The 11,657-nt window shown below is 48.5% G+C and overlaps 1 protein-coding gene across 5 annotated transcripts; it reads right to left on the minus strand.

Annotated features, from left to right (window-relative positions):
* Window positions 1-5,340: 5,340 nt before the first annotated feature.
* DKKL1 (dickkopf like acrosomal protein 1) lies at window positions 5,341-11,108 on the minus strand. Of its 5 annotated transcripts, none has more exons than XM_040252300.1 (5): window positions 11,045-11,108; window positions 9,231-9,405; window positions 8,687-8,827; window positions 8,462-8,554; window positions 5,341-5,722 (listed from the first exon to the last, which is right to left on the minus strand). In XM_040252300.1, the coding sequence occupies exons 2-5, from the start codon at window positions 9,384-9,386 to the stop codon at window positions 5,417-5,419; spliced, it is 696 nt and encodes a 231-aa protein (XP_040108234.1). In that variant the 5' UTR covers window positions 9,387-9,405; window positions 11,045-11,108; the 3' UTR covers window positions 5,341-5,416. The 5 variants fall into 5 exon arrangements, with proteins under 5 accessions (XP_040108234.1, XP_040108236.1, XP_040108233.1 ...); XM_040252302.1 differs by lacking the exon at window positions 11,045-11,108 and adding an exon at window positions 10,016-10,073; XM_040252299.1 differs by lacking the exon at window positions 11,045-11,108 and adding an exon at window positions 9,682-9,862.
* Window positions 11,109-11,657: the final 549 nt, after the last annotated feature.

An 11,657-nucleotide genomic window follows, 5' to 3' on the forward strand; every position in this document is an offset into this window, starting at 1 on the left:
TGCTCTGCAGCACATGGGATCTTCCCAAACCAGGGATTGAACCTGTGTCTCCTGCATTGGTAGGCTGATTCTTTACCACTGAGCCACCAGGGAAGCCATGAATAGTGTTACTATGAATTATTTATTTAGATTTTCTTTAATTACTCTCAGTAATGTATCATAGTTTCTTATTTAGAGATCTAGCAAATCTTTTGTTAGGTTTATTCTTAGGTATTTTGCTTGTTATGTTGATTCAAATCATATTTTTAAAAATTTCAGTAAAAATCTTTTTGTTCATAATGTTTAGGGATATAATTGATTTTTGTATGTTAATATTATATACAGTGAAGGGTAGCAGAATATATCACTCCCAAAATATCCCACTATGACATAAGGATTATTTTGAGCCAAAGACAGTCGAGAAACAGATACAAAAATGGTCTCTGCGCCTTTCTCTATTTGCCTAAAAAGTGGATATAAGTTGTTCCTTTTTTTTTTTTTTTTTTCTGCCATGCCTTCTGGCTTGTGGGATACCTTAGTTCCCTGACCAGGGATGGAACCCAGATCCACAGCAGTGAAAGCGCTGAATCCTAACCACTAGACCACCAAGAAATGCCCTGTATTTTCTCTCCTTATTCAGCGTGATTCATCTAGATTTTTTTTTTAGTTTATTATTTTTGGCTGCACAGGATGTGGGATCTTCATTCCCCAGGCAGGGACTGAGCTTTTGCCCCCTGCATTCACAGTGTGGAGTCTTCCACTGAAAGTGTGGACTTCCACTGGACCACCAGGGAAGTCCACAGTCTAGATATTATCTCCTGATCTGTTTCCCATTGTGTCTCATCTGCTGTGAAACTCATCTACTGATTTTTTAATTTATAAGTTCTAAAATATACATTGGATTCCATCTCCTTCTCCCCTCTCTTTTATTCTATTTCCCTCTCTCTTTTAGATTCTAGTTTTCTGATAAAATTCTCCATCTTTTCATCTATTTTTTGAACTTATTCATCATAGTTACTTTAAAACCTGTGTCTTAATGTTAGTATCTGGATCACATGTGGATGCATACTTCAACTGTTCTGCAGACAAACATCTGTTTCCCCAGATGCCAGATGTGGTTAAGGTTTATGGCATCCTTATGGACTGGGGGCTTCCCAGGTGGCCGTAGTGGTAAAGAACCCACCTGCCAATGCATGAGACTTAAAAGATGTGGGTTTGATCCCTGGGTTTGGAAGATTCCCTGGAGGAGGAAATGGCAACCCACTCTTGTATTCTTGCCTGGGAAATCCCATGGAGAGAGGAACCTGGCGGGCTACAGTCTGTGGGGTCACAGAGTTGGACACGACTGAGCAACTTAGCATGCATATATGGTCTGCTAGGGGGAGCAGACTTGTCAGAATATTCTACCTAATCAAAATAAGTAGATACATCCCCTACAACCCAGCAATTCTTTTGCTGGTTAGAGCCCCCCCACCCCAATCCTGTCCTTCTTCTGGACCACAAAGGGGCTTATATACTAGTGTTTGCTGCTGCTTCTGTGCTGCACTTAGTCATATCTGGCTCTTTGCGACCCCATGGTCTGTAGCCCACCAGGTTCCTCTGTCCATGGAATTTTCCAGGCAAGAAATACTGGAGTGGGTTGCCATTTTCTTCTCCAGGGGATCTTCCCAACCCAATGCTCTAACCTGTGTCTCTTCTTCCTCCTGCATTAGCAGGGGGATTCTTTCAACAATGCTCCACCTGGGAAGCCCCAGGAAGCTCTCTGCTGCTGCTGCTGCTGCTAAGTCGCTTCAGTCGTGTCCGACTCTGTGCGACCCCATAGACGGAAGCCCACCAGATTTCCCCATCCCTGGGATTCTCCAGACAAGAACACTGGTTGCCATTTCCTTCTTCAATGCATGAAAGTGAAAAGTGAAAGGGAAGTCGCTCAGTCGTGTCTGACTCTTAGCGATCCCGTGGACTGCAGCCTACCAGGTTCCTCCATCCATGGGATTTTCCAGGCAAGAGTACTGGAGCGGGGTGCCATTGCCTTCTCCGAGGAAGCTCTCTACCAGTGTTTATTGTAGCATTATTTGTAATGGTGGGAAATCAGAGGCAACTCAGGTGTGGATCACTGAGAGGGTGGTGAGGTTGACCATGGAATCTTATTCAATGGATTGGGTGGATTTTGGATGTACCAGTGCAATATGGAGGCATCTTAAAGATGGTACTGAGGGACTTCCCTGGCGGTCTGGTGGTTAAGACTCTGTGCTTCCACTGCAGGGGGTGTGGGTTCATTCTCTGGGGAACTAAGATCCCACATGTTCCACAATTCGACCAAGGAAATAAATAAAGATGGTACTGAAAAGAAAAAAGGCCCACCAGAATGACGTAATACCACCAATGTAAATTAAAAATTTTTGTTGTTCAGTGGCTCAGCCTTGTCCAACTCTTTGTAACTCCATGGACTGAAGCACATTAGGCTTTCCTGTCCTTCACTGCCTCCTGGAGTTTGCTCAAACTCATGTCCATTGAGTCGGTGATGCCATCCAACTCTCATCCTCCATCGTCCCCTTCTCTTCGTATCCTCAATCTTTCCCATCATCAGGGTCTTTTCCAGTGAAAATTAAAGATACATGCGTCAAAAGGAATTATATTAAATAAGATTACTTAGTGTTAGGAACTGAAATGTGTCCCCCGAAACTTCATACGTTGAAGCCCTTACTGCTGGTATCTCAGAATTCTATCATATTTGGATAAAAGATCTATAAATAGATAATTAAGATTTGGGACTTCCTTGGAGGTCCAGGAGGTCCAGTGGTTAAGAATTTGCCATATAGTGCAGGAGATGGAGTTCAATCTCTGTTCGAGGAGCTAAGATCCCATATGTCTCACAGCCAAAAAAATCAAAGCTTAAAACAGAAGCAGTGTCGTAACAAACCCAATGAAGACTTTAAAAATGGTCCACATTAGAAAAAAAAATCTAAAAAAGAATTATTAATATGAGTTCTCAGGACCTCCTGGTAGTCCAGTGGTCAAGACTCTGTGCTCCCAATACAGGGGGGTGCTGGGGTTCAATCCCTGGCCAGCTAGATCCCACATGCCACAACTAAGACCCTTCAAAACCAAAGAAATAAATATTTTTCTTTTTAAAAAAGAGAGGAGTTCTCTAGGGTGGGCCCTAATCCAATATGACTGATGTCCTTATAAGAGGAGGGAATTTGGACACAGATGTGTGCATGCATGAGAAAAGACCACATGAAGATACAAAGATGGCTGCCTCAGGGACGGAGGCCTTAGAGGACATGATACCTGTCAACACCTTGATCTCCGACTTCCAGCCCCAGAACTGTAAGAAAATAAATGTCTCTTGTTTAAGTCACCCAAATCTGTGGTATTTTCTTAGGGCAGTCCTAGCTGACTAATATACCCAAAATACACTTACCAAAAATACATGCTAAACACAAATAGTGGGAAAGGAATGGGATTGGGGGTGGGTTGGGGAGAGAAGGTATGGAAAGGCCGTTCAGGTTTTGATATTCTTCATGAAGACATATCGATGCTTATTTGGGATAATAAAAAAAATCTATTCCCCCCCCCAAAAGAAAGCTCTCTTTTATTTACACACACACATTGCTAGTTTCCTGAATGTGCTGAGTCTCTGTGCAGGGTGATTCCAACTGGAACCTGGGCTTTGAGGGGTGGGGGAAACACACGTTGTGTCTGCTTCCCCTGCAGGACCCAGCACCTAAAGACCCAGATGTGCCTTCTCAATGGTACGTTTGGAGGGAGGTGTTCTGGAGGGAATAGGAGTTGCTCCGAGGATTTGGAGGGAATGGGCAAGGTGGACAGGGTGCCCAAGACAGGGACTGTGAGTTTCCAGGTGGCTGAGGCAGCAAGCCTAGCTCTCAAAGATGGAGTCTGTAGTGACAGGCATGGAGGAACAGACAGAGGGACAAAGGGAAAGAGAAACAGAGCGAGTCAAGATGGAGTCAGCATGTGATTTGAGAGGGAAGGAGAAGATAAAAATGAGGAAGACATCTCTGGTGGTCTAGAGGTTAAGACTGTGAACTTCCAATGCAGGGCACATGGATTTGATCTCTAGCCTGGGAACCAAGATCCAACACTGTGTGGCATGGCCAGGAAAAAAAAAAAAAGATGAGAGTGGAAACAAACGGTGTGGATGTGAGATGGAAATGCACATGCATAGTTGGAGGCTGGAGGTGACAGTCTGGACATGCAGTGGGCAGAATAATGTCTTTCCCCAGAGATGCCGTGCTGTGCTTAGTCACTCAGTTGTGTCCAACCCTTTCCGACCCCATGGACTGTAGCCTGCCAGGCTCCTCTGTCCATGGGGATTCTCCAGGCAAGAATACTGGAGTGGGTTGTCATGCCCTCCTCCAGGGGATCTTCCCAACCCAGGGATTGAACCCAGGTCTCGCATATTGCAGGTGGATTCTTTACCGTTTGAGCCACCAGGGAAGCCCAAGAATACTAGAATGGTTAGCCTATCCCTTTCTCCAGGGGCTCTTTCAGACCCAGGAATCGAACCAGGATCTCCTGCAGGCAGACTGTTTTACCAGCTGAGCTCTCAGGGAAGCCCCCTCCCCCAAAGATGGCCCCCCTCTAATTCCTGGAACCTGTTTCATATGTTGTCCAGACGGGCCCAATCCAGTCCTGTGAGTCCTTCAAGGAAGAAAACTCTCCTGCTAGAAGAGGAGGAGGAAGGCAGAAGGGAGATGGGGCAGAAGGGAAATTCAGAGAAAATTTTTGTGTATTTTTGTGAGATTTGAGGTGTGGGATCCACATACAAGAACTGGAGAGAGACCTCCAGGAGCTAAGAGTGGGTGGCCCAGAAGACAGCCAAGGAAGTAGGGACCTCAGCTGAACCTTCAAGGGACTTGATTGTGCCAACAAGCTGAATGATCTCAGAAACACAGGCATCCCGGGGCCTCAGGTAAGAACTCTGCTGGCTAATACCTTGATGTTGCCTTTGTGAGACCTGCACAGAGGACCAGCCCAGCCATCCTGGATTTCTGAACTATGGATTAGTGAGAGGATACATTTGCACTGTTTTAAGTAGCTAGGTTTGTGTGGCAGTGATAGGAAGCTAATGGAGAGCGGACAGAAAGGACTGGAGTGAGAGTTGGGAGCCTGAGGGCAAGCAGAGCCGGCGGTAACAGAGATGGAAGCCGAGGGTACAGGTGGGACAAAAGCGACAGAGGAGATGACAGAGTTGCTCAGTCAGAAGACAGATGGCGTCCGAATGAGGGGACAACCTGGGGACGCTGGCAAGAAGTTACAGCTCAGCCAGAGGCCATGCTCAAAGCTAGACCTGGTTGGCTGAGGCCTGGCGACAGATCCCAAAAGGAGACAGTGCTGCTGGAAATAAGATTTAATTTCCATATGGTGCTGGGGTCTGGTGGAGGGTACAAGCAGGCTTCCCCGGGCCCCACCCCTACAGCTGCTGGGAAGGCCTGAGGATGTACAGGAAGTGGGTCTTACGGGCGGGCAGCCTGGAGTGAGAGGAGCTCTGCGTGCTCTCTTCCAGTCCGTCCTCGTGGGTCCCCTCTCGGAGCCCATCCCGGATGGCCTGCAGACGGTGTCGCTTCTCACTGAGCCAGTGGCTGCCCTCCTGGGTATCCTGGTGTGACCTCCGCCGCGGCAGCTTCATGATCCAGAAGGCCACTCGGGGATGGGGCTCCGGGTGGAAGCTGTCCATGGCCTTTGGCGCCAGGGCCTCCTTCTCCTCTATCTTAGGAACCTGGTGAAGGGGGGGACAAGGAGAGCCTATCAAACTCCAAGGGTCAACCTCAGGATGCTCCCCATGCCTACTCAACCCACTCTGCCACCTAGGGAATACTTTGGGAATTACAGAGTTGACCAAAAAGTTTGTTTGGGTTGCTCTATAGAGGTCTGTTAATCACTCAGTCGTGTCCTTACTCTTTGGGACTCCATGGACTGTAGCTCACCAGGCTCTTCTGTCCATGGGATTTCCCAGGCAAGAATACTGGAGTGGGTTGTCAGTCCCTTCTCCGGGGGATCTCCCCCCGACCCCTGCACAAGGATCAAACCCAGGTCTCTGGCATTGGAGGCAGATTCTTTACTGTCTGAGCCACCAGGAAAGCCCTTTTCATACAAGCTTATGGACAAACCCAAACTTTGGGGCCAGTCCAATAAAGCTCACTTTGCCTTATTTACAAAGGACTTGCGTTTTAGAATTAAAAATACTCTGATGTTTATAATATACTCTGGGTTTGAAAACACATTTTGGAGGTTTCAAAAGCACTTCCAGATTAAGCATCCCCCTGAGGTTTAGAAAGTAATCTGAAATGTACAAAGCTCTTTGGGATTAATGAATCATGACCATAGTTGCAACTGGTGATCCTGGATCAAAATTGATTGAATCCCGGATCAAAAATCATATGAGCTCTTGTGGACATGTCTCTTGTCCAGCAGAGACATGTCAGTGTCCGTTTGGTCCTTGTGACTCAAAGTGAGGGCTGTGGACCCACAGCATCAGCATGACTTGGGAGCCTTTCGGTATGCAAATGAGCAGTCCCCCACCAACCACCTACTGAATCAGAGTCTGTGTTTCAGTCCCTTGAGGTTTGCGAAGCCTTATAGTAGATGGTTACACATTGAATTGTAACAAATTCATGTGTTGAGGTCCATTAGGACCCTAGTACAGGGGTCCTTAACCTCTGACATCTCATGCTTGATGATCTGAGGTGGAACTGAAGTAATAATAGTAGAAATAAAGTGTACAATAAATGTGCTTGACTCCTCTCCCAAACCATCCGCACCCCGGTCTCTGGAAAAACTGTTTTCCATGAAACTTGTCCATGGTGCCAAAGAGGTTGCCCTAGTAGCTCAGAATGTGACCTCTTTGCGTATAAGATCACTGTAGTTTTCATTAGGTAAGATGAGGTCATTAGAGTGGGTTCTAATCTAACATGACCAGTTTCTTATGAAAAAGGGAAATTTGGACCTAGAAATGCACAGAGAACCGCATGAGAAGATAAAGACAGATGGGGTTGATGCATCTACACACCAACAACACTAAGTAACTGTCAGGAAACCACCAGAAGCTAGGGCAGAGTCACAGAACAGGGTCTCTCTCACAGCCCTCAGTAGGAATCAACCTTGCTGACACCTTGATCTTGGACACCTAGCCTCCAGAACTATGATACATGTCTGTTGTTGAAGCCACCCAATCTGGGAGACTGTTATGGCAGCCCTAGAAAACAAATATGGAGATAATTGACGTGTGTTTGTGTATGTGTGTGCTGGGTCGATCACTTGTGTCCAACTCTTTGTGACCCCATCTACTATAGTCTGTCAGGCTCCTCTGTCCATGGGATTTCCCAAGCAAGAGTTTTGGAGTGGGTTTCCATTTCCTCCTCCAAGGGTTCTTCCTGACCCAAGGAATGAACCAGAATCTCTTGCGTCTCCTGCATTGGCAGATGGATTCTTTACCACTGAGCCACCTGGGAAGCCCCGAGATAATGGATATCAATGTTACACTTCTTGGGTGTAAAAACGGAACTATGGTCATGGAGGTGAATGTGTTATTCTTATGAAATATCTGTTGAAGGGTTTAGGGGTGAAGTGTCGTGATGTCAATCATTTACTGTCATATGGTTCAAAAATAAAAAGGTAAAAGAGTCCGTCTGGTAAAATGTTATACAGGTAGTGAATCAGGTCAGGGAGATAATTTTGGTTGTCACAGCTGGAGGGGGTGTGGGTGCCTCTTCTGTCCAGCGGTAGAGGCAAGGATGCTGTTAAACATTGTATAGTGAACAGGATAGCCCCCACAACAAAAAAATTACATGGCCCCAAATACCAACAGTGATGCTGTTGAGAAACCCTGCTCTGTGGAAAAGGGAATACAGGTTTATTGTACTTTTTTTTTTTTTAACTTTTCTGTAGATTTGAAATTTTTAAAATAAAAAACTGGGAGTGTGTGTGGGAGAACCATGTGGGTTTACTAAGCACTTGAGGGTTCTTAAACCTTTTTAGGTTCAAAAAAGAAGCACTTTGTGATCAGAATTGCTCTTAGAGGTTTACGAAAGTGAGCTGCACAAAAGATTGGGGATTCATAAAGAACTTAGGAATTATTTTAAAAAATCACATTCTGACGTTTACAAGGGAGAGATTTACCAAGCTCTTTGGGACAGATTAAAAAATATTTGGAGGTTTGAGTACTTTGAGGTACTCAAAACACTCTTTGAGGTTTATGAGGGTGAATCTTATTTGGAGAAAAATGCACTTTGGTTTACAAAATCCTCTGGGGTTTAAAGTAAGACAGGATGTATCTCTGAGGTTGTAAACCTCATTTCCGAAAGCTGGTTAGTCCCTTTTGACAGATGACAAAACTGAGGCCCAGAGAGAGGAAGTCCAGCACAGAGGGAGTGGGAGAGTTAATTCATTAATCTATCATTTCTTGCTAAACTACAGAAAATGTTTTGGCTTGGACACTTTGCCAGGGGTGTGTCCTAACCTTCCAGTCACCCTTCAAACTCCCCTCTCCTGGCTCAATGGATGCCACCACCTTTTCAGAGATCACCACCTCTCCTGTCTTGTTGTCGGTCACCTGTGAGGACAGGAGGAGAGAGTGAGAACAAAACTGCCTTCCTCCTTTGCCTTCCTCACCCCTACCTCCACCAGATACTGCAACATGAGGGATCGTGGGGATACTCCAGGAGGGACTTCCTGGCATAGGCACCTTGTCAATCTGGAGGTGGCTGGAGAGAGTGTTGTTTCCCAGCCTGCGCTCCTGGTTCTCCTCTTGGTGGTAGTTCCTAGGGAGGCCCCGGAAGTCCATAGGGGCAGAGAAGAAGCTGTCCATGCCCCGCAGCAGGTCATCCTGGGCCAGAGGAGGAATCAGTGAGCTGTGGAAACTCCAGACTCCTCAGGACACCTGGAGCCTTGTTAGGGTCCCCCTCCATCCTCTGACCCTGAGGGCCTAACTCAGTCACCTCCTGCCCCCATATGTCCCATCACCTTTCTATTCCTGCCCCTCATTTGTCTTCTGTCTCTCTGTCCCTTTTGCCCTCCTCCTCCTGTCTCCCTTCCTCTCTTCCTGTCTCTCGGTCTTTCCATCTATCTTTCTGGCCCTTGACTCTCTCTCTTCTTGTCTTATCTTTCTACCTGGCCACAGTCCCTCTCCCACTCTTTCTCTGAACTCTTTCCACCTCTCAGTCACCATCTGTCACCCCTGTTCCTCTTCTCTGTACCTCTTCTTTCTCCCAACCCAGGCCACCGCTTACTTTCAGGAAAAGCCGTGTGAAGCCTTGGAGTAGACTCTGAAGACCTAGAAAACCTGAGGCGCTCTCCTGGACGTCACCATCGCGGATCGGGGCTGCAGTGGAGGGGGGCGCCGAGGCAGAGGAGAGCAGCAGCAACGGGAAAATCTGGTGCCACATGGCGGGGCGGGCCGGGAGGCTGCGGCGAGGACAGGGGTCAGAGCCTCCCCTTCCCTAGACAAGGACACTTCCCGACCCCTGGTCCGCAAACTCCTCAGACTCCGGCCATTTGCCCCCCTCCCCTTACCTAGCAGCAGCAGCAGCAGCAGCCTTACCTTCTACTCCAACATCCCCAGTCCAGTCCGGTCCCTCCCCTCCCCCCAGACCCGGCTCTTCAGGGCTCGGTCTCACACAACGGATCTATCTCATTTCTTTCCTTCTCCCACATTCGTATCCAGATCTCATTCCTCCTCACCTTCTCCCACGCCCCGCCCCTTCTTCTGGGCCCCGCCTTTATACTAGACCACAGCGCGGTCACCGGACTCAAGACTCCCGCTGTCCACGGACTGTTAAATCCAAACAGTTCTGTTCTCGAGCCCAGGTCAGATACTGGAGCGTTGGAGGGGCTCCGCGAGCCCTGGACCCGCCCCTATTGTCTGACCACGCCCCATCTGCTTACCTCACCCCTGAGGCCGGCCCGCTATTGGGTAGTCTCACCCTTGCGGTAGGAGCCACGCCCCTTAAGCCAGAGCGGGGCATTGATTTCAAATTCACACCCCGATAGTCAGACTGCGTCCCTGTTGGCTTACCTCTGCCCTGGAGACTCAGTGTGGCCCGGATTCTCTGATCCTGGCCATCGTGCTGGAGTCTCGCTCCAGTCAAAGGTGGCCCCGCCCCTGACTTAGGGCCACGCCCCACACCTAGGCCACGCCTCTGTGCCCTGGATCTTGTCCCTAGAGCCCTCAGTTCCATTCCTAGGCTTCCTCTGCTCTTGAAATACAGGTATCCGAATAGTCCTTCTGATTCGCCCACTGCTTAGTTTTGTATCTATCTTTGAAAGCTTCTCCTTGTCCCTTCTCTTCTTCTTTAGGTTTTGAAACGATTAATGCGCTCAACAGAGGGCAATGTAGGGGTTCTGAACTCTACGGTTCCACAAAAAAATTCCTCCCTAGAAACCCTAAAAACAGCCTTATGTCCCACCTTACAAGGAACCCGGAACCTGGGCTCCCTTCTTCCTCAGGACATGAAATTCTTGATCCAGCCCCTCTAGTCTCGTCAGTTTGAACACTCATCTTTAAGGGATATAATTAAGGGACTCTCATCTCTCTCCTCCGGCAACCAAGGCTCTCTCCTGGTCCTGGGACAGCGGCCACCTCTAGTTCACTAGTGCATGTGGATGCGGGAGTCTGCATCTTCGTGAACTTCCAATAAACTCCCAGTCGTCTTGCCCAAGACCCTTAACTCTGATGAGGTCACAAGGAGGCCAATCAATCAAGAGAAACCAATGGAAATCAATAAGAAACCCATCTCCATACTTCTATCCTCAAAAATACACTTGAGGTTGAACAGGGAAGATTCTTTTGTGTTTCTATTAATATCAGTCACTTCCACATCTGCAACACACAAACTACACTGGAGGGTGGCTGGGAGGTCAGGGCCCCAGACCCTTCCTCCTCCAAATTCAGGAATCTTAGCCCCCAGTCTCCTCTTCCTTCAGGTTTCCGGGCCCCCATCAATTCTCCCTCAGACCCAGGTGTCCAGACCCTCCATTCCCCTCCTCTCTCAGGGATCCAAGCATCAGAATCTCGGAATTCTCACAGGCCCCAGCTAGACTTCACCTCTCTTTGGCCAAAGCAAAAATCCTCCCCGAAACTGTCACCGTAGGATCCCCCTTCCCGCTGTCCGGCGCCGGGACCCGCCCCCCCCTCCGGTCCCTCCCACTTTTCCCAAACAAAGCTCCCGGGCAACTTTCTCCCTCGCAGCCCCGCCCGTCCGCGGCTCCCCAGCCCCAGGCCGGGAGGTAGGTAGGAAGGCGCCGGCGGGAGTCGGGGATCGTGCTTTGGGGTGTGTGAGTTCGAGTGGGAAGTTACACCTTACGAGTTGAGGTGTTCGTGGGACGGTCTCTGAATTGCTTGCCGCCTTCTTTAGGCCGGGGGCCAGGAATTTGCGCTCTTGACCGAGTCTAAGTGTGAAGTTGCAACTTTCGCCAGAGTTGGAGTGTCTGTTGATGTGTCTGAGTTTCGGAGTGTGCGCCTGGGAGTAAGGGCTGGGGACGCTGTGGGGTGTGAGTGTCTGTGGAGGTGTCGGTTTCAAGTGAGAAAGGGCCCCATGCTTGTTTCTGACCGAATTGGTTTGTGCGTGTCATTTATGGACGCCTGGTCCTCCTCATGGAGAAAGGAGGCCTCCTGGGTGGCCGAAAGGGGGCTCCGGGACTTTCTGGATCTTCATCTT

This window comes from Oryx dammah, unplaced genomic scaffold (assembly GCF_014754425.2).
Source record: "Oryx dammah isolate SB20612 unplaced genomic scaffold, SCBI_Odam_1.1 HiC_scaffold_13, whole genome shotgun sequence".
In the NCBI taxonomy this organism is placed as follows: domain Eukaryota; kingdom Metazoa; phylum Chordata; class Mammalia; order Artiodactyla; family Bovidae; genus Oryx; species Oryx dammah.

What these genes read in the sequence shown, in the direction of transcription:
- DKKL1 (XM_040252300.1), bottom strand. Translation starts at nt 9,386, where the DNA reads ATGTGGCACCAGATTTTCCCGTTGCTGCTGCTCTCCTCTGCCTCGGCG. An exon ending in TCACACGGCTTTTCCTGAAA is followed by an intron (nt 8,828 to 9,230) that starts GTAAGCGGTGGC and finishes CCTCTGGCCCAG; the next exon opens with GATGACCTGCTGCGGGGCAT. An exon ending in GCCACCTCCAGATTGACAAG is followed by an intron (nt 8,555 to 8,686) that starts GTGCCTATGCCA and finishes CTGTCCTCACAG; the next exon opens with GTGACCGACAACAAGACAGG.